Consider the following 26,466-nt stretch of genomic DNA (forward strand, 5'->3'; position numbering starts at 1 on the left):
TAAATGTTTAGCCAATCAGAACACAGAGTGGTTAATATTAATGAGCCTTAAAGGCTGTGAAGTTGGCCCTTTACTGGAGATTCAGTCAGGAGGCAGATAAACCCATTTGAAAGCCCACGGTGAAGCCATTTATTAGAGCAGACCTACCAGCCCAAACAGCAGAACTCCAGCTAAAAACCCAATTCCCACCGACAAGTCACCCTTTAAATAGCATTACCCTCTACCCAGGTGCTAACAATGATTGGGACAAACTATTAACAGGGGAGCTCCAACAAAGACACGCTTCATATATAAGTGAACACATTTAAACATATTTACCTGGTTTACCATTTACAGTTTCCTATATCTATATATGAAGAGTTCATTTACAAAACAGGTAAATTCTTAAAATGAATTGATACTAAAAATTGATACTCCCTGGAGTGCACATAGAAAACATTATTGAGGTGATTTATGTGAAAATTATCAGATGAATATGTTTTAGTTATGATTGATAATAAAAAAAATCCCCCAAATAAATGTCTTTATTATTATTTATTTACATCAATATATAAAATAAAATGATAAAAAATCCAAACGGAGATACCTGTTTTTGCAAATGAACTCTTCATATTCTGAATCCAATCAGAGCAATCTAGTAAGAGAGTGGCGCCAGCAGAGGTCCAAAATGCGTGACATGTAGCCAATGAATAGCCAGGAAGGAGGCTCGCGCTACGTTTGAATGCATGAAATAAAGCTGATAATATACAATTTGATTCTTTAAACAATGATCAAAGTATATCACAAATGGTCCATTTTGCTGCAACTCGACAGCGCTGCTTAACACAGAACTTTTGAGAGGTAAAAAAATGGCCCGTTGGAGTGAATGGAGATGTTGCAACTCTTATAATATATGGCTCTGATTCCAATCATGTAGGAACTATTAACTGTTAATCATAAACCTAAGTCATAATAAGTGTCCCCTTTAACATGCTATACCCTCCAATTAACAATGGGAGTATCCAAGACTAATAGAGATGAGTTACAGCTGCAAACCCTTTTGCCCAACCCAAAAGGAACTGCACACACACACACACACACACACACACCGTCTGAAGGGAACTGATGGGAATAGTGTGATCCTCCCATGTGCTACGTCCTGCCAGTGAAGCTCAGGTGAAAAGAAGCGACTGGCAACTGCGCATGTGTCCGAGGAAGCATGTTGCTAGTCTGCGGCTCTCCCTAGATCGGCAGAGGGTGGAGCAAACAAAAGAAAAAAAAATGTTTAAGTGCAGACTTTCAGCTTTAATTTGAGGGTATTTACCTCCAAATCAGGTGAACGTTGTAGGAATGACAACAAATGTTATATGTGGCCACTCCTTTTCTGTTTTTTTGCAGAAGCAAAGCTCTGAGCAGTCAGCACTACTGGCTCAGGAGAAGGGTTAACCTAACCTCACCCTAGCTCAACGAAAATAGTTTCTGCTTTAAATCTAAAATGGTTCATGGATTACATTCTAATAACAAACCTATCAAATTAAAAGTCAAGCACGTTACCGTGGAAACAATTAAGCTTAGCCCAAAATCACAAATCAGAATGAGGGGGTCCCCGGTATATTTTCTATCTTGTAAGGGGTCCTTGGCTGAAAAACATTTGAGAATTTCTGCCCTATGGAGCCCAAGTGGTGCGAGGCCTGTGTGTCTGACTCTAGCCGTCTAACTCTGTTTACATTTTAAAAACTGCGACAGTTCACACAACTTTAACACGACATGTATATATTATACATGAAACTCTTGGGCTACTTCTGCTCTCACTCAGAATGTCAAAATATAAGCGATGTGATGTATAGTTTTTGAGATATTAACGTTTGTTTGGCACAACTCATACTATTAACTGCAGCGGGGTTCCACATTTCAGGGTGTCAAGTGACGTCACGCTGATACGTCCTATAGGCCTGTGATGTTCACTGTATACATTTTGGTTGTGCAGGTGTGGTGAGCAGAGAGGTGCTTGACAGCATGCAGCATCCTGATATCATCAGCAGACTAACCAAAGAGTTCAACGAGGTGAGAACGGAAAAGCATCAGTTCAAGTGTTCCTGCAAGTTTGCGAGTCTGAATCGACTTCCCAAATACCCAATTATGTTTCCCCTCCCCCCCCCGAGGTTTGAAACCGAAGTCAAATATTTTGTCATATTCTGATGGCCATATTCAAATGAAACCAATTTTTCGACAGAGTTGTGGCAGATCCACCCAACACAACACACACTATAATAATAATAATAATCTGATGCTCGTTAAGGGGCAAATTAGTGAGTTAATCACCACGTTACAGGTTTGATGCTGTTATAATACTTGTGATTGACAGAGATAATCACAAGCTCTTGACTTGCATACCCATGCTGAGGTAGAAGACCTTTCCTCACGTCGTTGTTTCTCCCCTCCCCAGGACTCTGGGACCTACCCTCTGTGCACCCCGGGCAAGCAGGGAAAACGCTTCGTGGCGGGCCTGTGTGAGTTTGCTCGGGTTCTCGTTTGCTCCTGTCAGAACAGCCTGGTCTATGATGAGTACCTTTTCTCCACGCTGCTGAACCTGCTCACCGGCCTGTCTGACTCCCAGGTCAGAGCCTTCAGACACACCAGCACCCTGTTTGGTGAGCACAGTGGCACAACGCACCCAATAACTCACTCACTCACACACACACACACACACACACACACACACACACACACACACACACACACACACACACTCACACTCACTCACTCCCAATGGCCGTTTTCAGACATGCAGTGAACTCCTGAAGATATCCAGAGACATCACTCGGATGGGGTGTATGCACAGGGCCCGAAATTAACCTTTTGACCCACCGGCCAGTGGCGGGTAGATGGAAAAAATCTACCCGCCAAGCATATTTCTTACCGGACATATATCCATATATATCAATTTTTTTCAGTACATTTTAAGTAGATAAGGTATTCCGTTGAAGAATACACACTTAAATAAGAGGCCAGAGTAAAATTTGAAGCAAATTATTTTAATATATTGATTGATGATTGATTAATCAATACATGTCAATGTCAAGTCAATCTTATCAATACATGTCAACAAGTCAATCTTGAGCTTAAATTGTTGTAAAAAAAACAATGCAGCTAAAAGTAATAACTGCGACAGTCTCAGTGCAGACACGACAGCGCACAACTTGGGCTACGGACCTTTCTCTCCCACTCACACCTGGCACCTGCGTTAGCTCTCCTGCACTCGTTCTCGGCTCCCCTTCAGCTTCATTGGTGGTAAGCATTTTGATTAATCTCCTCATCATACGAGCTCGGCAACAAGCGCGAGCGATTGATTCATTGATTGATTCGCCCGATGATGTAGGCTGTCAATTTAGCAGAGGTTAAAAGACGCTTTTTACCTCCGCTAAATTGATGACTGCATTCCATTCCAGACTGAGTCATGTTTGGTAGCCTATACGGGAGAGCCATGTGAAACAGTCTCACAAAGCACTCGTGTTAGCCAGCTGCGCACCAAAACACACATGATAACTATTATCTCCTCATATATACTGTAGCGTATCATACGAGTGTCGGCAACAAGTGCGAGCGATTGATTCATTGATTGATTCGCCCGACGTTTACCTCCGCTAAATTGACGACTGCATTTCATTCCAGAGTCACGTTTGGTAGCCACATGTAATAATCAGATGTGTCAGAGAGCCAGAATGAAAACAGCCTCAGGAAGCACTCATGTTATACTACCACACTGAACTAACGTTAGTTTCAGACTGTTTCCTTGTATATTGTGCGCTGGGATCAGCCCTCCCCAGCGCACTCCCAGCGTTTAACAGTCAGAAAAAGACGCTAGGTGGACACAGGCTGGCTACACACAGTTTTAATATTACATGACGACTATTTTGCGACCCGCCACGTGGCGGACAGACGCCAAACCTAACTCGCCAAAGCTAAAATATGCCCGCCATTGGCGGGTGGCGGGCTCTAATTTCGGGCCCTGTGTATGCATGAACACAATTGTCTGTTGTGAGCGCACGGCTGCACAAATGGATCTTAACCACCCATGCCTCTAGTACTGTCCGTTTGAAAACTAGAGTTTAAAGCAACTACGAGAAACATTTTCGCTTGTTCTGAAACAGTCTAAATTTAATAGTGATGCCTCACATCTTTTTTTTTTTTTTTTTTACCTTTATTTATCCAGGTTAGCCTCATTGAGATTAACACATTGACTGCCAGACGTTTTTTTTTGCTGTAGATAGCTTCTGCCAAGCCGTTTTTTGAGGATTATGGCTCATTTTATAAGAGCCGAGGATTCGTTTCAGCTTGGAGTTTGTGAACATACAATATCTCAAAAGTACTAATAGAATGTGTACTTTCTCTGTCTAAAAGAGTTAGTTTGTAGAGTTAGTAGTTATGTAAGCATTAGCAGTTGAATACAGCATGGTTTTAGCGTGAAAAAGAATATTCAGAGATAAACAGCTTTTTGTGAAATTGGATGGAACTGTCACTTTAACCATTCATTTTTGGCTCTCTCTCTCTCTCTCTCCCTCCCCCTCTCGCTCTCTCTCTCTCTCTCCCTCCCTCTCGCTCTCCCTCCCTCTCTCTCTCTCTCTCTCTCTCTCTCTCTCTCCCTCCCTCTCGAGTTGCTTCAACTCCGCCCTCCGTGGGCGGACAAGCTTGTCACCAGTCAGTGCTTTGCTGCTCTCCTGTGCCTGTCTGCACAGCCGCTGTTTGAGGAAGTCGGGATGGACTCACTCGTTTGGAGTTTTGGTTGAGAGAAGCTTTTGCGATTCTGGTCATATTTATGCTGCGTGTTTCAAAGTGTGTTCGTCCACCTGTAATCTATCACCCGATCATAGTAGATCGGCTGAATCTATTATGTAAATTTGCAATCCCGCATCGCCAGCAATCAGCGCGAAAAGGAGAATGGCTGGGCTGAGAATGGCTTGACAAGTTAAAAAAATGCTTTCCTTCCTCTAGCAAGGAGAGCACTGTTGCCACTTAGTGGGTCGGTGGAATGGGTTGTAAACGTTCGGTGGCTCCAATAATTATATAAGAGATGTAAAAGGCTTAGATGCACAACCCACCGTCAAAAAAAAAAAATCGATGCCAAAAACGTGTAAACACGTTGTTGGCAGGGAACAGCTGGATTCTGAAAACGTGTTCATACGTTGTTGGCAGTGAATGAGTTAAGAATCTCTTTTTCAAGAGGGACCTGGCCAAGAAAAGCAGCATACAATTACCGTACACAAGTTGCAGACGCCACAACAAACATCTCATAACAATACAAACACTACATGGTACACACACACACATTCAGTGATTCATAAAAGCAAGTTAAACTATGAAGAAAAAAACCAGTTGCAACTTTCACCGTCCTCCCTACCTTTAACCATTGTTTTCAAAACATTTAATGAGACCAGCTCCTGCAATTTCAGGTCCTTCTGGAGCTCATTCCATGAACTGAAACGCCTTTTTACCATACTCTGTACGAGCCCTTTTCACATTCAATAGCATTTATCTTACCTATAACAGCAGATGAGACCAAAGCCGAGTGAATCGGCGAACGCTCTCTTGTTGTTTATAGAGTCTCTCTCCGGGACGGAAAGGCGCGGAAGTGAAACGAAACGGTTTTATGGCAGCTGCCGTAAACCGTTTCGCTCTGCCTAGCAACGGACCCTAAACAAGAAGAACGGCTTTCCTCGCTACCTCCAGGGGCTTTCTACTCTCGCGAACATCTCTCGTTATATTCTATAACGGTTTGTTTGGAAGTAATTTTGTCCTTTTGTGGTTATGCTGCCGTAAACCGTTTGGCTTCACTTCCGCATCTTTACGGAAACGTAAAGTTTCATTCTCTCTGCCGTCTCTCACTCTCTCCCTCTGAAAGTGTGACTCGCTGTGTGCGCAGACAACTTTCTCGAACAAGGTAACTTTAACCTACAAATAAAGCTACCGAAGTGAAAATCCATCTTTATAGTCAATCTGAACAAATCCTAAGCATTAGCCTCCAAATCCTACCCATAATTACGTTGAAAAAGTAATCAAAAAGCTGTTTAATTCATATCACAAGTGGTGAAATGAGAAGCAGGGCGGGTGTACTGAGCAGCGAGACTGTCTGCTGAAGTGCCCTTGAGCAAAACACTGAATCACTAATACCTGCTTCAGAAGTATAGGCATTTCTGTCAATATTGTGCAGTCTTAATTGTGTGTCTTGTCCATCGGTGTTTTCCCCCATTAGCCATGAAGCTGCAGACTGGACTGGTGGACGTCTCTGTGACAGTTTCTGACCAGCTGCAGACCTGCCAGCGACGCTACGACATGGAGAGGAGCAAGAGTGCACAGGACAGAGCACCTGACAGACTGGAGGAGCTACAGGCCACCATCCGCGAGGTGACGCGCGCATGCGCACGCACGCACGCACACACACACACACACACACACACACACACACACACACACACACACACACACACACACACACACACACACACACACACACACACACACACTCAGAATCACTTCCAGGCTCAGGAAATTGAAGCTACGAGTCCACATTGAGTCCACATTACAAGTGCTGTCTTCTTTGACTTGTTTTCATGGGGATGTGAAGGACAGCTGTGGCTAGTGGCTACTCAGTGTGTTTGTGGAAAATACTGATAATGGATATTATTACTTATTGTTGGACAAATGATAGGCTAGTATGTTTTCTATATTGAAGGACGCATCGTTTTTGGAGGGGAAGAGTCTTACTGAAGAGGGTAAACCATCGAAAAACACAAATACTTTCTTTTGTGCCACATTGAGGGTGGGCGTAGACTTATTAATATTCTACCACAGGGATGGGCAACTTCCTCGCTACCAGAGGGGCCAGATTGTGACCGTGCACTTCCACCTGTAGCCTACTGTAACACCATCACTCCCAATTATAGCTACTAATTTGATGCAAAGTTCTGGTAGTCAAAGTTTATTATACCAACATTTATATTTTTCATATTCAAATTTAGCCATTCTTCCATTCAGATGATACCAGAAACTTTGCTCTCTAGCTTTAAAACAGCCCGCTACAGCAATTTGATGGGGTACATCACCCAAATATGTGATATTAATCAGATTAGTAATGTTGCATGTGCAATGTGCATCCTGGATATAGTTTGTTACAATAGCGTTAGCTCAAATGCTAACGTTAAACAGTATGTGGATGGAAATGCTAACGCCATTAGCGCCATGTTCTGGGTTGTACAGTAAAATAAAAACACAGATTTTGGTGGTCTAACCAAACCAAAAACATCTGCCTTGTATTATTATTATTAATTTTTTTTTGGAGAGGGGGGGTTGACCCACACTGAGTGAGGTCAGTGGCTGCATCCGGCCCCCGGGCCGCCAGTTGCCCACCCCTGGTCTACCACTTCTCTGAAGTCTTCTCTCTCTCTTCTCTCTTCTCAAATAATCGAAATATGTTGTATGGACAGAGATCTTTAACCCCCCTATAGTAGTTGGAATTTCAAAAATTGTATTCATTTATTTGTTGTTTTGTGTGATGAGTCTGCCCCTGCTTTTGATGTGATTAAATTTTGCCCAGGCTGAAAATATGACGGTCCCGGGCATCAGGGCTACTGATTACCGGTACTTCCCCCCCTGCAGTGAGTTCTATCTAACATACACTTGTGTGTGTTGTTATGCATTGTCTGCATGCGTTGTAGCTTCGGGAGCACAAGGAGGAATTGTTCTCCTTGGTGAACAGCACTATCAAGGGCGTGTTCGTGCACCGATACCGGGACATTATGCCTGAGATCCGGGCGTTGTGCATTGAGGAGATGGGTGTGTGGATGAGAACGGCCCCCGCGGACTTCCTCAACGATAGCTACCTCAAGTACCTGGGGTGGACCCTGTTTGATAAGGTGGGATACGCGCACGCACACGCCCCAATTAAAGGTTCTGAGTGGGGCTGCACACCACCAGGCCAGGGTGGGAATTACATGGAGGCCATGGAGTATGAAGTAAGTGTGTGTGTGTGTGTGTGTTTGTGTGTGTGTGTGTGTGTTCCTCCCTTCAGCAACCTCCAGTGCGTATGCAGTGTGTGCGTGCCCTGCAGGGTCTGTACCAGGAGGAGAACGAGTTCATCGGACACCTGGAGCTTTTCACCGGCAGATTTAAAGTGAGGCATCCCTCTGGACTCATACCTTCTCTAATTCATCTCCTTTCTTTCTTTCTTTCTTTCTTTCTTTCTTTCTTTCTTTCTTTCTTTCTTTCTTTCTTTCTTTCTTTCTTTCTTTCTCAACCTTACTCTTCCTTATTGTTTCTAACTTTTTTGGGGCCTGGGGTTCTGCATGATAATCTTCACAAACGTAAATAACTTTTATGACTTTTGGAACGGAAATGTGTGTTTTTGTTTAAACTCGTTTTTTAGAAAACGCTTCAAGTGTGTGTGTGTGTTTAGGAGAGGATGCTCGCCATGGTGATGGACAATGAACCAGACGTGGCTGTGCAAGTGGTCCATCTGTTGCTGCTGATCCAACAGTGAGTCTGTGGTGGTTTCTCTGTGCCACTATTTGCGACATGCAGTCGTGCAGGAATTTAGTTTTAGGAAATTCACATGAATACTAGGCCCGAATGTTATATAATGAATCTAATTTTGTCTTAAAATATACAGGATATCACGCACCTATCTTAAAATATACCTTAGGGTGCATTTAGGCTGCCTGGTACAAGTGACCCAATTCAGACTTTTTTTCGCTCACATGTGGCAAAAAAGTAAAGAAATGCAGGTTTAAAGATTTTTTTTTTCTTTGTTCTTTTTAGTTTTGGTCTGAGTGAAACGTTCTATGGTCTCTCCCGATTCCAAATATAGCTGAACCGTTTGGTTTGACCAAGTGAAACTATTTTTTATAAGCATTTTACAAAATGTCTATGGGAAAATAAATTGCGGAAGAAAATCTCTGGTACAGTGCTGAAGCAGGAAGTGACGTTCACTTTGCCTCTCTATACAAGAGTGAACTAGAAGGGGACTCCGAGAGCACAGACCTCCGCTAAGGCCAATTGCTTGTTCGTGAGTTGGATCCGGATCCAGTCCAAAATGTAATGGGTTCTTCCTTGGCCTATGCTCCCGGGCCGGACTTTAGACATGCCTGCTCTAACCTGTGTGTGTGTGCATGTGTTACCTGTGTGTGTGTGCATGTGTAACCTGTGTGTGTGCATGTGTAACCTGTGTGTGTGTGCATGTGTTAGGAGGACAGAGGAGGGCCTGACTTTAGACATGCCTGCTCTAACCTGTGTGTGTGTGCATGTGTTAGGAGGACTTTAGACATGCCTGCTCTAACCTGTGTGTGCATGTGTAACCTGTGTGTGTGTGTGCATGTGTAACCTGTGTGTGTGTGCATGTGTAACCTGTGTGTGTGTGCATGTGTAACCTGTGTGTGTGTGCATGTGTTAGGAGGACAGAGGAGGGCCTGACTTTAGACTAGGGATGGGCATTTCTAGCAAAAACACTATTCGAAATTCGCTGGCCAAATTCGAATTTAATTCGAAATTCGAAAATAAAAATAAAAATGTAAAAAAAAATTAAAAATGTATTTTTTTTTTTTTTTTTTTTTTTTTTTGTGAGTGAAATGTTGCATTGTCTCCCCTGATTCTAAGTCTACGGCTTTATTAATTAATATAAAAAGCTTCTGCTGTGGATTTTTAGCTCAAACAAGCATTGCACCACTGAAGTAAAGAACATGTTACATGACATTGACATTTTCGAAAATAAAAAACAGTTTTGACAATCATGAGTGGTTCATTAAATATTTAGTAGGCTCAGGTCTGAGTGCCAAAGGGGTGCCAAAGTCACCCCCTCTCCCTCTTCATGGGATTTCATCCGCCATTCATTTTTCCATAAACCTTGCTTAAAATGCTTATAAAATTGTTTTACTTGCTCAAACCAAGCGATTTGACTATACTTAGAATCAGGGGAGACAATGCAACATTTCACTCAATTTTTTTTTTTTTTTTTTTTTTCGAATTTCGAATTTCGAATTTCAATAATAAAAGTCGACCTTGATAATAACAACGATTATTCGAAAATTCGAAATTCGATGCCCATCCCTACTTTAGACATGCCTGCTCTAACCTGTGTGTGTGTGCATGTGTTACCTGTGTGTGTGTGCATGTGTAACCTGTGTGTGTGCATGTGTTAGGAGGACAGAGGAGGGCCTGACTTTAGACATGCCTGCTCTAACCTGTGTGTGTGTGCATGTGTAACCTGTGTGTGTGTGCATGTGTAACCTGTGTGTGTGTGCATGTGTAACCTGTGTGTGTGTGCATGTGTTAGGAGGACAGAGGAGGGCCTGACAGATGCCGAATGCCGCCAAATCTATCCCCTGGTGTTTGCTTCATACCGACCTCTGGCCTCTGCAACCGGCATTTTCGTCTGCAACAGGTACGCTGTTGTCCCTCCACTTCCTACACTCAGGTGCAGAGTTGTATTTTTTGTTGCTTTGGCTGTCAAAGGTACATTTTTTCTTTATATATATATATATACATATATATATATATATATATATACTGTATATGGAACTTGTTAGTTTTTACAACAGTGAGTTAATAATAATATTATCATTATATTAGTCGTAGAAGTATTGTTCTCTTATTAGTCACAGCTAACCTCTGTATGTGTGTGCGTGTGCATCAGACTGAAAGGTCTGGTTCCCAGGGACGACCAGGAGGAGGATAAAGCTGGTGCCAATGCAGCCTTCTTGCAAATCCTGGTCTCCTTCTACGTCCAGAGTGGGGTAGTCTTCCCATTTTCTGAATCTGTGGTTATGAGCTCTTGATTAAACTGGTAGCTGGTCGGGTTGGCTTCAAGGTTTATGTTCTGAAATAAATGATGTAAGGGGGTAGGGCTGTCCCAAACGATTATTTTCTTATCGATTAATCTAACGATTATTTTTTCGATTAGTCGATTAATCTAACGATTATTTTTTATTTCTTTTTTTTTTATTATATAACAATAAATTTACCCAAAACAAATAAATAACCAAAAACTTCTCAATTTCAGTATTTTATTTACCGTACTTTCCGTACTATAAGGCGCACCTGAATATAAGCCGCAGCAGCTAAATTGAATGATTGTTACATATATAAGCCGCACTGGACTATAAGCCGCAGGTGTTTTAATGTTTAATTACCAACCAGGAGGAGGCGTAGAGCCTGCCTGTAACAGAGATCTCCGTGTCTTATCAGCGGAGACCGTTTTGAGTCCTTACCCTCATCGTCGTAACACAGCCAGTTCGCCATCTTTTGAAGCATGATGTTAGATTACAACGAGCTAGTTGTGTGGCTTAGCCTTCCAAAATGTTGCCGTTAATTTTTTAGAATGTAATACATAGAATTGGGAACGTTACATTCAATTTTATTCAGACTGTCTTTCTGGCTCAATCGCCACCATTTTCCCCTCGGAGCGAGGGAGGGTGAGAGGAGGGAGGGTGTTTTACAGTAGTGGCTGAGAGAGCATAGTGGCTCAGTGCTCCAAGCAGGTCGCGAGGCACATTTTTTGCAACATCATCCAATCAGGGTCTGTCTGTCTTGCTCTCGTTCTGTCTCTCGTACCAAACTCCATAGATTTAGGAGGTCCCCTAGTGGCCGTTAGCTGTAAAAATCCATAGATTAGCCGCACCGTTATATAAGCCGCAGGGCCGAAAAATGGGGAAAAAGCCACGGCTTATAGTCCGAAAAGTACGGTAACCATCTCATTCTCTTTAACAGTCCAACATAAAATCTCTCAAATAAAATTAAAGCAAGAGCTTGTCCTCAAATAAAATGAATATAGTGCAATTCAAAATAAAATAGTAGAATAAATAAAATTCAAGTCACTTTAAGGAGGAATACCAAAAACCTTGTGCAATGTCAACTGAGTTTAGCAGCAGTCCAACATAAAATCATCATCTTACAGTACAATGGTGTGCAATTTTCAGTAACAGTGCTCTTAATTTTGGAGAAAGACAAAATGCTCCATGTAAGATGGTCACAAGACACAAGACTGTGTCTGTAGCATCCACACCCAACATCAGGGGCCGGTTGCACCGACTGGTCTTACGACTGGTCTTCAGCTAAGTCGGTCATAACTTTACGACCTAACAGCTACGCCGGTTGCACCAACAAGCCTTTTTCTCACTAAGACCGGTCGTAAATACTGTATTACGCCTAGTCCAGAGCAGGCGTAAGGTGCAGTATAGACGGTTTTCGCAATAGTCACAACCCCTCAGCACGGCTGTATTCAGCCCTCAATTATAAACCGCAAAACGGAGTACGTTATAACGTTATAAATATAGTCACGACGTTAACAACTAACCAATGCTGGGGGTCCGTATGGAAAGTGGAAATCGAAATGGTTAAAAGTTAAATCAATTTGGTCATTCAGTGGCATTTACTGCCATGTAAAGTAACGACAAGTAACAGTTAGCCGCTAACATTAGCCACACTATTTTTGTTTTGTGACGATTGTTACACGTCGAGGCACGTAGCGTGCGACGACGTAATTACGTAGTCGACGTCATCGATTACGTCGTCGACTGGCCGGGACAGCCCTATAAGGGGGGGAATGAAGGGCAAATGAAATGTACTTACCGAACCTGGGCTACTGAAAGAATGGGCAGGCATTTTTCAGCTTTATACCATTTCTTGCATCATCATAGTTACCATAAATTATAGTCATTTTAGTTTGCTCCCAAAATATGAGCCGTAATTTGGGAAACAGCCTCATTCTTGTTCACTCCGTTTCCTCCCTTTCCAGTTCCATGAGCATGGAGCCTACCTGGTGGACAGTCTGTGGGACGTGGCAGGCTCTGAGCTGAGGGACTGGGAGACCATGACTGCACTCCTGCTGCAGAAGGATGGTGACGGAGGTAAGAGCAGGGCACGGAACTCGCTGGAGGTCATTCGAGTAGAAGGGAACCTCCAAATAATGGTTGATTTTGAGTTAACCCATTGATACCTGATGCAGGATTTGCGTGTATATCCCTCATTGGTGTGTGTATCCCTTTAAGACGCGGTTCGCGGTCTTAAAGGGATACACACACAAATGCTGCATCAGGTATGGATGGGTTAACAAACTGCATGAGACGCAGGCAGAATTGGGTAGGTCCCATTTCCCATCTATGGTAAGACATAGGGCCTGTTGGATTATCTCTACTCGGCCTACTCTCTACGCTTTCTCAACGTGTGTCTACTGTAGACTAACTCCTAAAATAAAAAAATGATGTAGGGGGAGTGTTTACACTACACTACTGTATACAGCATGTATCCCAGAATGCATCTCGCACCAGCCAGAAGTGAAGAGTGCTGCAAACATGGCTGCAAAGCGGGGATTTTAAATCGGGCTGAAAAGCGGTTTAGTTTTAGCTCTATAAATGTGAATATGGCACTTTATGAACTTTTAATAATTATACCGTAGTGGACAAACGTAACAATGTAGATTCCCGTTATGAGCATGTGTGCCTGTCTCTCTCTGTTGTCAGATCTGACCTATGAGTACGAGGGGGCTCTTATAGAGTTGATGATCTGTGCCATGAGAGAGGCGGCGGAGGCAACCCCACCTGTTGGGAGAGCTAAGGGCAAGAAGGTGGATACACACACACACACAGACACACACACACACACACACACACACGCACGCGTATTTCCTCTGTAAGTATATGCAGTCATGATACTTGGGGGGGGAGATGTAATTTTTTTGTCTTTACTTCCTATCCATTTTGGTTCAAGGTGAGCCGGAGGCATTATGGTTTCGGGTTGTCCATCCGATGTTTGTTAACGCGATATCTCAGGAACGCCTTGACGGAATTTTGTCAAATTTGGCTCAAATGTCCACTTGGACTCCAGGATGAACTGATTACATTTTGGTGGTCAAAGTTCAAGGTCACTGTGGCCTCACAAACGCCATTTTCTAGCTCGTTAACACGATATCTCAGAATTCTGTCACATTTGGCTCAAATGTCCACTTGTACTCCAGGATGAACTGATTAGATTTTGGTGTTTCAAAGGTCAACGTTCAAGGTCACTGTGGCCTCACGAACATCATTTCCTAGCTCGTTAACGCCATATCTCAGGAAAGCCAAGACGGAATGTCGTCACATTTGGCTGAAACGTCAAAGTCTGGACAGACATGGATGTCGACTGCTCAGTGCTCACTTGTTGGCAGAGGCATATATCCGCGGTGCGGTCGTTCTATTATTATTATTTTTTTTACTTTTTATATACGATGTACCAAAAATATAGGTTTGAAGTAGCTTCAAAACTACAGTTTGCAACCTTTGGACATTAGAAGATAATAAATAAGTAGGATATATCACACCCTGTCAGTCTGTCTGGACGTATACCATTTGACCAGCAGACAAAACCTGTGACAAATTTAGTGTTGGAACTTGGCCAATTGAGGGAGAGAGGAGAGCGGGTCTAATAATATACTTTGTATCTCAAGACAAAAAGTTGCGTAATGTATCTTTAAACACCGGCGCTAGACTTTGTGGTCTTTTTGGGGAATCGGGCGAAATGTACAATTTTTAATTCATCCTTTTCTCAAGCAGTTGGGTTTTATTTGGCTGTGGTCACATGAACACACAGACAACATGGTACTACACACAGACTCTAACATGATACTGCTATCTGCTATGTTTCTTTCTCTGTACACTTGCACGTGTGCATGGTTGACGTGCTGGCCTGTGACCGCTCCACCGAATGAACATGTGGATGATTTAGACCATCAGCATGAAGGATAAGAAGATCCAGGCTCAGGACAGGAGACGCATCACCGCTCACTTCATCCCCCTACTGCCACAGCTGCTGGCCAAGGTACAGACACCATTTAGAGCTGGCTGACAAGTAACCTTTACTCCCTTAAGAGACAAACATTGATACTTTGTACATCAATCCATGGTCCACAAATGGCTGAAGCAACACGTTCTTTTGAGATTTGTGTGGAACACAAATCATCAGCACAGCAGTACCACCTTCATTTCTACACCCAAGAGGAATGTTACTACTGTGTCATAATGTTCTCTTCCATAGCCTGTTCTATGGTCTGCTTCCTATATTTTGCCACCAGCTAGTCTATATAAGTTCTGCATGTTGCCCATACAGTTGAGCAATGTTTCCAGAATATACCCTGCTAGCTAGATTTTGTTTGCAGTCCCCTATTAGGCCATTTTGGCATTCATTCATTTTCCTCCTTCGTGTCTTGGCATCCTGTAGTCATTATCTCGACAAGAACACCCTGATTAAAAACAGGAATAGGTCACTGCTGGTCAATTTGAATTCATTGAGCATGAATTTACACTACTGTCGGAGACCCAAACTTAACCAGGCCAGTTTCTGGGAGGACTAGTAGTGTTATATTTTAATGAGAGTGAAATGGATGCTGAATTAATGTGTTGGTTATCCACATATTTTGTCTTTATGTGACATTTTTAAGTCCTGGATCTCTTGTTTTCCTCCTCCCATCACTGACCTCCAGTACTCAGCAGATGTCGAGAAGGTGACGCGCCTCCTGGAGGCTCCGCACTACTTCGACCTGGAGACGTACAGCAGCGGACTGGAGAAGGTAGGAGGGGTGGAACCCTGTAGGACCAATAGAATTTCCCTGCAGGGATAATGAAGTCTTCTTCGGATCATGAACCGTTTTTTTTTACCTCCTTGCAAATCTATAGAAATGTAAATTGTGTCATATCATTGACCATTGGCTTGTTTGCAAACCATGTGATCATGGTGGAGGGTAACCAGCAGCAGGCTACATAGCAAGCGATAGCAAAGCAAATAGCGTAATAAACTAGAGCAGGGAGTTCCCCAAGCCCCGGTAGCCGGCGATTTCTCCGCCTACTGGGCTCTGGCCTACCGGTTACTTTATACACTGATTTTTTTTTTTTTTTTAACAGTGCACCTGAACGCAACATACAAGATACCCGCTGAATAAGTGTCCAAATGTTCATGTCATTCTGGCCAATACTCCACTTCTGTTATAACATTTCAGTCTGGAATATGGAATATCTTTCAATAATCTTTATGACTAAAAGGCTAAAAGTAATCTCATGTGTAAGAAATGACTGTTCTACATTGAAGTAAAAAATGTAAATAATTAACTTGTTCGTTTTGGATTTATTTAGCTTCAAGAGTGCATTTTTGTTCGTGTGACCCTCAACACAGGCTTTGAGAATCCCGGGCCACTTACTGATACTTATGCTTACATTAACCCACTCATATTCTGGTTTATTTAATGAAAAACATCCTGCATTTTAGTTTAAAATGTACACATTTTTCTTACAGGGGGCATGGCCCCGCGAACCCCCCAAGAGGGTCCAAGCAAGGTCTACCCACCATAATCTCTCCAAATCCTGTGGGAAACATACAGTTATTAGTATTTTCTTTGTTCTTGAAAATATACATTGCCTGTTTGTGTTTTGCCATATGGATATTGTTTTATTTATAATTAAATTGAGCATTGCGCCTTTATAAGAATGTTTATTCGTATTCTTTCAATTGTCAGACTCATGGATACATATTTGAGGTTTGTTTATTAATTGGGAAAAGGACCACTGGAGCAAACGCCGCGAACATGATCCGGCTACTTTTGGCCTGCATTTAATCCTTTTTCAATCTGACTGGCTACTCAAAAGTTTGGGGAACTCACCTGTCTCACCTATTGACCTACCAGCACATGTCAGTAATCACAATGAACGCTGGCTGGCTCCCTTCATACGGGTCAACATGGCGGTGTTCACTCTGCTGATCCCCCCCCCCCTCCACACTCTCCCTCCTCTCTGCCAGCATCTGGACCTGCTCGTGTCCCAGGTATGTGGCATTGTGGAGAAGCACACGGACGCGGGCATCCTGGAGACCTGCGCCCGCCTGGCCAGCGCCCTCAACTCCGACAGCTACAGTTTCTCGTCCCGCGTACACCTGGCCTTCAGCCAGCTGCTGGACAGAGTCACCGAGTGCATCAACACCTACCTGAGTGACCTGCTGCAGGTTAGCCCAAGCACATCCGCCAAGCACCCACATGGTCAAATATACATCAGATGGCAATATGGTCCTGCCCCCTTTTAGACTTAGACTCCTGGAAGGGACATTCATTTTCACTGTCCTGTACATTACAGAATCCGTACAAAGAGAACATAACATAGAGACAACTCTTAGATATCGACACAAACACAGCAACAACAACAACAGTGTGGCGAGACAGACAGACATCAACATAACAGCAGAGACAACGACAGCAACAGTGTGGCGAAACAGACAAGACAGATCAGCGGGGCCTGCTGTTCAGAGCGGCTATGGCTGCAGGGATCAGGCGGAGTTCTGTACCTGCGGGGAAGACACAAGCCACTCGCCGTTGTCTTCAATGTAAAATAGCAGTACCAAAAACCATAGAAAAACAACAGAATTAATTTTGTTTATTAATGACCCAAAGACACCATGACATGACAATATATTACAACTCGTCTGGCGACAGAATGCGCAAGATACACAGGGAATATTACTTGAACGCATCTAAAATCTAAAATTTTCCTCATGCAGTAACAAGCCTTGAAACCTTTTCTTTGTGGTTGAGTGTTGCTGTAATATAGACAGTTTAAGGGCCTGTGTCCATCTAGCGTCTTTTCATCAGCTTCGGCGTCTTTTTTCAGTTGTTTCCAATGGGGGGAGAGCGTATGCGGGCGCACACGGACGTCTAGAGAAAGTGCGCTGCAACCAGCGTCTATTTTCACAGCGCTCCGGCGTTTTTGTGCGCCCGACTCCCAGCGCTTCCAGCTGAAAATATTTTAACTTTTCAGAAAGACGCTGGTGTCGGGTGCTGCTTTTCTGGCAACTTAATCATGGAGAAACTATCGCAACAGAGACAGAAAGGCTCAATTGTGGGAGCAGATTGGCTAGACACTTGATATTTCTGGTGAGTGTTGTTGGTATGTGTGTTGTTTGCTAATGTTAGCTGTCAGCTATCAAGCTACTACCGCACGGAACTAACGTTAGTTTCATACTGCTTCCTTGTATATTGTGCGCTGAGATCAGCGCTCCCCAGCGCACTCCCAGCGTTTAACGGTGGGAAAAAGATGCTAGGTGGACACAGGCCCTAAGACCATTTCTACTACATTTCTAGAGCTACTGGGTGCTGCTACTGTCATTCTGCTCCAGTGCGCACTGTGCAGCTCCTATGGCAACAACTGACATGGACAAACGTGTCATTCTTAAAGAGACAGGCGCCGGTCAAAATAACAAATTATAAATAATAATTAACACCTTAAGTGCCATAGCCGAAATAATTCGTCTTACATAATCCAACGCTTAAGTGCCAGAGCCGAGTTTACTCGTCTTACATAAACATTTTTTTTTTTTGACGGTGGGACATCAATCAACAACTTTTACATCTTCGAGATCACTATTGGAGCAAGATAATGTGTATAATCTATTTTACCGACCCACTAAGTGTTGACAGTGCTCCCCCAGACGACCGAAATCAAAGAAAAAACTGCCGCGGGACCAAGCCGTTCAAGGAAATGCCGTGGCGATTTTACAGTAATCCATTCAAGACTTGTCTTGCCTGAGAGCGGCCGCGCACCGGCAGCAGCACACAGAGAGCGGAGAGCGATTTGCAAAATAGATCATAGGTAAAACACACTTTGAAACACCTCAGAAAGGCCAGATTCAACATCTGCCCATCGCCCACGCATTCCCCGGCCCATCTTGACTCGCACAAGGAGCGTCCGCACGCAGGCAAGCAGGCAGGCAGGCACACAGGCAGGCAGCAGCAAAAGCGCTTCTGACACGCCCGCTGTACAGCCAGGAGGAAGGAGGAGAAGACACACGGAGGGAGGAGTTTGAATGAGAGGGGTGTTTCCTGTTGTTATGGAGGAAATTACTGTTCAAAACTATTGTTTAGAATGTCTGACGGTCTTACTGATGCCAAAAATGAATGGTTAAAGTGACTGTTTCACAAAAAGCCATTTATCTCTGAATAAATTTCCAGACGCTGAAACCATGCTGTACTCAACGGCTAATATCTACATAACTACTAACTCTGCAAACTAACTCTTTTAGACAGAGAAAGCACACATTCTATTAGTTATTTTTAGATGATTGGTGTTCATGAATTCTTAACAGAAAAGAATGCTCGGCTGTTCTAAAATGAGCCAGAATCGTCAAAAACACCCCTGGCACAACTTACCTACAGGAATGAAAACATGGCTGGCATTCAATGTGTTAAATAAACGATTTTCGACTTTCAATAATAAAAGTCGATCTTGATCATGAAAACGATTATTCGAAAATTCGAAATTTGTTGCCCATCCCTAATGTCTATATCGTTAAGTCATGTTTGGATATGATATTCCTGTAGTGAAGATGGATAGATGGCGACTCTTCCCATAAGTGTGTGTGTGTGTTCTTGCATGTATGTGTGTGTACTTAGGATACTGCGGATGAGGATGACATGTATAGTGCAACCAGTGCTTTGAAGAGGATTGCAGCTTTCAGCACGTAAGTGTGTGTGAGTGTGAGCATGGCACAGACTATTCCTTACACATAAGTGTGTGTGTGTGTGTGTGTGTGTGTGTGTGTGAGTGTGAGAGCAAGCATGGCACAGACTATTCCTTACACAGATGTGTGTGTGTGTGTGTGTGTGTGTGTGTGAGAGAGCAAGCATGGCACGGACTATTCCTTACACAGAAGTGTGTGTGTGTGTGTGTGTGTGTGTGAGAGCAAGCATGGCACGGACTATTCCTTACACAGAAGTGTGTGTGTGTGTGTGTGTGTGTGTGTGTGTGTGAGAGCAAGCATGGCACGGACTATTCCTTACACAGAAGTGTGTGTGTGTGTGTGTGTGTGTGTGTGTGTGAGCAAGCAAGCATGGCACAGACTATTCCTTACACACAAGTGTGTGTGTGTGTGTGTGTGTGTGTGTGTGTGCGTGCAGGGCCCGAAATTAACTTTTTGACCCACCGGCCAGTGGCGGGTAGATGGAAAAAATCTACCCGCCAAGCATATTTCTTACCGGCCCAAAAAAAAACGCATTTTTGTGTCACATATATCCATATATATAAATTTTTTTCAGTACATTTCAAGTAGATAAGGTATTACGTTGAAGAATACGGTACACACTTAAATAAGAGGCCAGAGTAAAATTTGAAGCAAATTATTTTAATATATTGATTGATGATTGATTAATCAATACATGTCAAGTCAATCTTATCAATACATGTCAAGTCAATCTTGAGCTTAAATTGTAACCTAATGTTAAACATCATCAGACTCCTCACTCTCTACCCTCTTTGCAGGATTTAACAGAACAGAAGTAATTTTGAAGGTTTTGTAAACATAACTCCTCAGACTCCTCACCCTCTCTCTACTTCTCCTCTTTGCAGCCAATGTGACACTGGCTCTGTTCATGGTCACCAACGGCTTCCAGCTTCATTGATTTACTACCGATGACAAACGTGTTGTTTCTATTTTTCTTTTTGGCATACTTGCGGCACACGGAACAACTCATCACTACAGCCCCAGCATCATACTGTAGCCAGTCTCTTGAAACACCGCTATCGCCAAACTTCCACTCCTCTCGAAACTTTCTTTTGTTAGGTGGTCCCGCTCTCGCTGCCGCTTCATCCTTTTCATCGGTTTTCTTTTTAGCGGCCGGCTTAACTCCCTCGATATGGTTCCACATTGTAACCCATTTAACGTTATATTAAGCTAACGTTAGCTTAGCTATAGCAGGCGGACCGGCGTAACGTTAGCTCCCTGCAGTGCAAAAAGGCGCTGCAGAATGCAGATGGCCACGGCCAGTCAGCACAGAAGAGTAGCGGATGTGACGTTCGTAAACAAGCCAAAAATGAGGCCGGAGATGACGCGCAAGGAGAGATTAAGGGCTGCAATAAAGGTGACTGTCGTAAGACCGAAACACACCGCAGTTTTAATTATTTTACATGACTATTTTGTTACCCGCCACGTGGCGGACAGCCCTTTTATGTCACTCGCCAAAGCTAAAATATGCCCGCCATTGGCGGGTGGCGGGCTCTAATTTCGGGCTCTGTGTGTGTGTGTGAGCATGGCACAGACTATTCCTTACACAAAAGTGTGTGTGTGTGTGTGTGTGTGTGTGTGTGTGTGTGTGTGTGTGTGTGTGTGTGTGTGTGTGACTGTGTGTGTGTGTGTGTGTGTGTGTGTGTGTGTGTGTGTGTGTGTGTGTGTGTGTGTGTGTGTGTGCCTGCCTGCCTGTATGTGTGTCCGTGTTTCCCAGTGCCAAGGACGTGACGGGCTTGAAGCTGTTGGAGCCATGCATGCAGCTACTGAAGAGCAGCGTGGAGTCTAGAGACTTTGACAAGGACAAGGAGGTGTGTGACAATCACACACAATTTCATATTAGGATGGCAGTGTGGTGATTATGGAGGCCGCAATAATATCTACTATACTAATAATAATAATTTAATATAATTTTAAATTGAAAAAAATGTACAGCCTTTATTTTACTAAAGCATTGTGTCACTTCATTCATCTGTTGTGTGTGTGTGACGGCAATGTTGTGATGTATCAAACTGTGTAGCAGCAGAGTAATGTTCATTCTATCACATTATTTTTTTATTTAACCAGGAAAGTCCCAATGAGATTAAGAATCTCTTTTTCAAATGCTGTTCAATCTTGCCTGGTGGTGGTTTATATTGTCAGCCATTTGGCAAAATAAATAAATAAATAGATTTGTGATTTAAAAAGAAAAGGTTTCCCCCCCAGAAAGATTCAGTCTGGTGGAGAATTTGGCTAGTAGAGCATAGGGAATTTCATTTCCCACCCGTGAGACACACACACACACACACTAGGGCTGTCACTTTTTCCCAAAATAAAGTTCGAACGAACTTTAATTGCCCGCAAAATGTTCGAATATATTCAAAGTTTTTTGGTTAATTAATTAAAAAAAAAAGATTGCAGGCCAGGCCACCGGGCATCAGCCCGATAATGCAGTCCGTGCCTGCCGATTACATCGTATAAATATATATAATATAATATAAAATATTAAAAGAATATTAAAAAAAAATCCTCAGCTGTCATGGTCCAGTCAGTCAGCTCCTCTCCGCTGCTGTGTTAGCTTGGACGCTCACAGTCACAACACTGCCTCACAAACTTGGCTGCATCCAACTCGAGACAACTTTTCAGACCCTGGAGACAATCTTTCTCAGAAGAGACTAACGCGACAAATCTGGAGACTTTTTCTGACATGGGATTAACATTACCAGCAAGCAGCAGTTGGTTAATTTTGGTTACCGGTAATTAAAAAAAAAAAAAAAAAAAAATCGAACGGGTCAATTATACATTCGAACATGCCCTCCTCCCCCACATTCGAAGTTAAATTCGAATTTCGAATAAAAAGTGACAGCCCTAACACACACACACACACACACACACGCAGTCTTCACATCCCTGTGGTGAGTTGATTGACTTGCTTTTTGTCATTTCAGCTCGTGGTCTCGGCCCTGAAGTGTGCTGCGTTCCACCTGATCTGGACCAAAGTGAAGCTGGTCAGATCCACGCCAAACGAGGTGCTCCTCTCCCCTCACATCACATCATAACACAGCTTGAGTCCTCTTTCTCCACCCTCTAAAGCTGCTTTCATACTTAGTCCTCTTTCTCCACCCTCTAAAGCTGCTTTCATACTTAGTCCTCTTTCTCCACCCTCTAAAGCTGCTTTCATACTTAGTCCTCTTTCTCCACCCTCTAAAGCTGCTTTCATACTTAGTCCTCTTTCTCCACCCTCTAAAGCTGCTTTCATACTTAGTCCTCTTTCTCCACCCTCTGATGTGGAATGGAAAAGCAGGTCGGGGAATGGTTATCATACTGGACACAATGCTCGCGTTCACCTCGCCAAGCCGGCTGTGCGCGGTGGCGGGTTGCTGGAGCACCGCTTCCCGGGGAGAGAGAGCAGAGAGAGAGGGGCCAGTGAGGTGAAGCGAGCCGCTCTGACTGGACTCCAGCCGAGCGGGACTCGGCCGCATCTCTGTCTCCACGGCTTATTTTCGACTTGCATGTGTGACAAACTGCGAGCTTTGTCTACTTCACTGACGGTGAAAAAAATCCACAACGAGGAAGGTATGCTGGCGTGTGTGGTGTGGTGGCTGGGTGCCTGTCTCGGTGCTTTGGGGTGCGCGCACGTCATGTGAAAATCGGCTCACAGAATCGGCTATTTAGAGTGACCGGAACAGATCACCGATCGAGGCCGATCACGTGAAAATCGGCCATTTCCGGTCACGTGCCGATCGATCGGTGCATCCTTAATTATGACACAAATGACAAAAAAAATAAATATATATATATATATACAAGTGCTTTTTTTACATTCAACAATACAGTTTACTCAGTGTGAGTGAGTGTGCAGACAGACACACAGACAGACAGACAGACAGACACACAGACAGACACACAGACACACACACACACACACACACACACACACACACACACACACAGAGAGAGAGAGTTCTGTCCACAGCTGCTGCTGGATCGCACCTCCTTCCCCCGCAAATTAGCATAGGAGGGGAACACCCATCTGGTCTGAGATCAGCATCTAGCCTCCTCTGCCTCTGCTGCATCGTTTTCCTCCTCTCGTTCGGGCTGCCTGGGACGAATGCTGCGACACAGGAACGGGTCCGGCTTGGCTTTGGGACCAGGCGCTGGAACCGGATCGATCATGTTCGTCACGGGTTTGACTACTGCGAACAACTCAATCCCGGTTCGCCCTGCAGCAAGGCGAGCAGTGCAGCGCGCCGAGGGGCGTTTCAATGGCGTTTCTCCTCTCTACAAGGAAGCGCGTTTCTCTGTTTTTCCTCCTGCTCATTTCAAAACAACAGCTGCGGTATGTGTTTGATCGCGTGTTGTCGGCTTGCCTTTGAGGCTAGGGACCTGATAACATGTCACAGGCTGGGGAAGTGTTTGAACTACGCGCTGCACTAATAAAAACAAAAACACGTCAAACACGTCATTGGCTGGGAGGGCTATTCCTGATAACACGTCAAAGACGTCTTTGGCCATGAATGAGTTAATGTTCTAAACACACACAGATGTTTTGATACATGTTTCACACCTCTGCCCTCTTTCCCTCCATCGTTGTTCCTCCCAGGTGGAGATGAAGCATCTGAAGGAGGAGGTGGATTCCTTCTGCAGTTTGTGCTGTACATGTCTGTCTGTCGGCCATGCAGAGATCAGAGACCAGGTGAGAGCTTCTGCAGTTTGTGCTGTACATGTCTGTCTGTCGGCCATGCAGAGATCAGAGACCAGGTGAGAGCTTCTGCAGTTTGTGCTGTACATGTCTGTCTGTCGGCCATGCAGAGATCAGAGACCAGGTGAGAGCTTCTGCAGTTTGTGCAGTACATGTCTGTCTGTCGGCCATGCAGAGATCAGAGACCAGGTGAGAGCTTCTGCAGTTTGTGCTGTACATGTCTGTCTGTCGGCCATGCAGAGATCAGAGACCAGGTGAGAGCTTCTGCAGTTTGTGCAGTACATGTCTGTCTGTCGGCCATGCAGAGATCAGAGACCAGGTGAGAGCTTCTGCAGTTTGTGCTGTACATGTCTGTCTGTCGGCCATGCAGAGATCAGAGACCAGGTGAGAGCTTCTGCAGTTTGTGCAGTACATGTCTGTCTGTCGGCCATGCAGAGATCAGAGACCAGGTGAGAGCTTCTGCAGTTTGTGCTGTACATGTCTGTCTGTCGGCCATGCAGAGATCAGAGACCAGGTGAGAGCTTCTGCAGTTTGTGCTGTACATGTCTGTCTGTCGGCCATGCAGAGATCAGAGACCAGGTGAGAGCTTCTGCAGTTTGTGCTGTACATGTCTGTCTGTCGGCCATGCAGAGATCAGAGACCAGGTGAGAGCTTCTGCAGTTTGTGCTGTACATGTCTGTCTGTCGGCCATGCAGAGATCGGAGACCAGGTGAGAGCTTCGTTACCATCGCCATGATATATGTAAGGGATCAATCATCTTTGAATAGGTGGCTGAAGGTTTGCCTGTGCGAAATGCGCTAAAACCGTTTTAGCGCACATCCCCTCGCTGATTATTCCGCTTATAACATGGTCACTTGCCAAAGAAAAAAGATAGGTGCGCGAGATGCCTTGTCTATATACAATTAAGTATGTGGACTTTGTTTTTTGTTTGTTTCAACTTCTGTGGCCGGCCACACCTATGCTGTTTTACGTGCGATTGGGTGAAACCTTCATGGTGTGTAAAGGGCACCTGTGCGGGTGACCTGACAGAGCCAGATCTTTTAATTAGGCTAATTAGCTAATGATGTGATGTCATCAGTGATGATGTCAAAAATGATGTTATAAGGGCACACACACACACACACACACACACACACACACACACACACACACACACACACACACACACAAGGAGGCATTGTGACAAGACTGATCAGTGATGTCATAGGAGGGCACACACTGATGATGTCATTAGTGGTATAATGAGGCACACACACAAGGAGGCATTGTGACATCTCTGATGCAATAACATTTAGTGAGCAACACACAAACACGCACAATAAGGCAGGCCAGTAGGGCAGGCGGGTCCGAAGGCATGGAGCACGCAAGAGGCCTAGTGGTATAAACATAACAATGTAGCCATATCATCAACAGCATTTATAACATTTAGCAATTCATAACATCTATCAATTCATCAAATTACATTATTAAAAGTGAAGAAAGATCAAAGTAAATAAATAACACCTGTTACACATGCAAATGATTTTGTAAAAGGCCACAGACAAATGGAATGTTTTGAGACTGCTTTTAATAGAGGTGACAGTGGGAGCACATCTTGGTAGATCTGGAAGTTTATTCCAGCAAACTGACTAAAAGCAGCTTCCCTGGATTGTGTTTTCATCCTGGGAGCAACTAACACACACGTCTCAGCTGACACGTCTCTAACACACACGTCTCAGCTGACACGTCTCTAACACACACGTCTCAGCTGACACGTCTCTAACACACACGTCTCAGCTGACACGTCTCTAACAGACACGTCTCAGCTGACACGTCTCTAACAGACACGTCTCAGCTGACACGTCTCTAACAGACATGTCTCAGCTGACACGTCTCTAACACACACGTCTCAGCTGACACGTCTCTAACAGACACGTCTCAGCTGACACGTCTCTAACAGACACGTCTCAGATGACGTGTTTATGGACAAGCCAAAAAATGAAAGCTAAACAGCTTGCAGAAAATGAGCAAGGCGGTAGTTCAGGCAGGCCATGGAAGTCAAGCCCAACTTAAAGTCCCTGGAAACCAGATTTTTTTTATTTATCATTTAGCATTTTGAGTTCATCACATCACAGGAACCTATGTTAATATGCCACCAGCCAAATTTGAACGATGATGAACGTCGCAAATTATATAAATTTAGGTTTGACAGTCATGACAAAAGTCATGAGAATCAATTAGATTTTAGACTCTCTTTTCTCCCGCGGACTGTGTGG

The 26,466-nt window shown here is 43.9% G+C and overlaps 1 protein-coding gene across 1 annotated transcript in view; it reads left to right on the top strand.

Annotated features, from left to right (window-relative positions):
• stag3 (STAG3 cohesin complex component) overlaps window positions 1–26,466 on the top strand; it is a gene marked incomplete at both ends in the record, with an annotated part of 50,653 nt that overhangs the window by 3,413 nt on the left and 20,774 nt on the right. The window contains 17 exons of the mRNA XM_083652542.1: window positions 1,967–2,043; window positions 2,426–2,630; window positions 6,230–6,381; window positions 7,692–7,889; window positions 8,045–8,146; window positions 8,429–8,508; window positions 10,301–10,408; window positions 10,661–10,760; window positions 12,761–12,863; window positions 13,485–13,588; window positions 14,725–14,817; window positions 15,479–15,565; window positions 16,786–16,986; window positions 19,424–19,491; window positions 21,248–21,341; window positions 22,458–22,517; window positions 24,113–24,205. Coding sequence (XP_083508668.1) covers window positions 1,967–2,043; window positions 2,426–2,630; window positions 6,230–6,381; window positions 7,692–7,889; window positions 8,045–8,146; window positions 8,429–8,508; window positions 10,301–10,408; window positions 10,661–10,760; window positions 12,761–12,863; window positions 13,485–13,588; window positions 14,725–14,817; window positions 15,479–15,565; window positions 16,786–16,986; window positions 19,424–19,491; window positions 21,248–21,341; window positions 22,458–22,517; window positions 24,113–24,205 — 1,925 coding nt within the window. The remainder of the gene's footprint in view (window positions 1–1,966; window positions 2,044–2,425; window positions 2,631–6,229; window positions 6,382–7,691; window positions 7,890–8,044; window positions 8,147–8,428; window positions 8,509–10,300; window positions 10,409–10,660; window positions 10,761–12,760; window positions 12,864–13,484; window positions 13,589–14,724; window positions 14,818–15,478; window positions 15,566–16,785; window positions 16,987–19,423; window positions 19,492–21,247; window positions 21,342–22,457; window positions 22,518–24,112; window positions 24,206–26,466) is intronic.

The sequence above is a fragment of the Poromitra crassiceps genome, assembly GCF_964638095.1.
Source record: "Poromitra crassiceps genome assembly, chromosome: 15".
Taxonomy (NCBI): Eukaryota; Metazoa; Chordata; class Actinopteri; order Beryciformes; family Melamphaidae; genus Poromitra; species Poromitra crassiceps.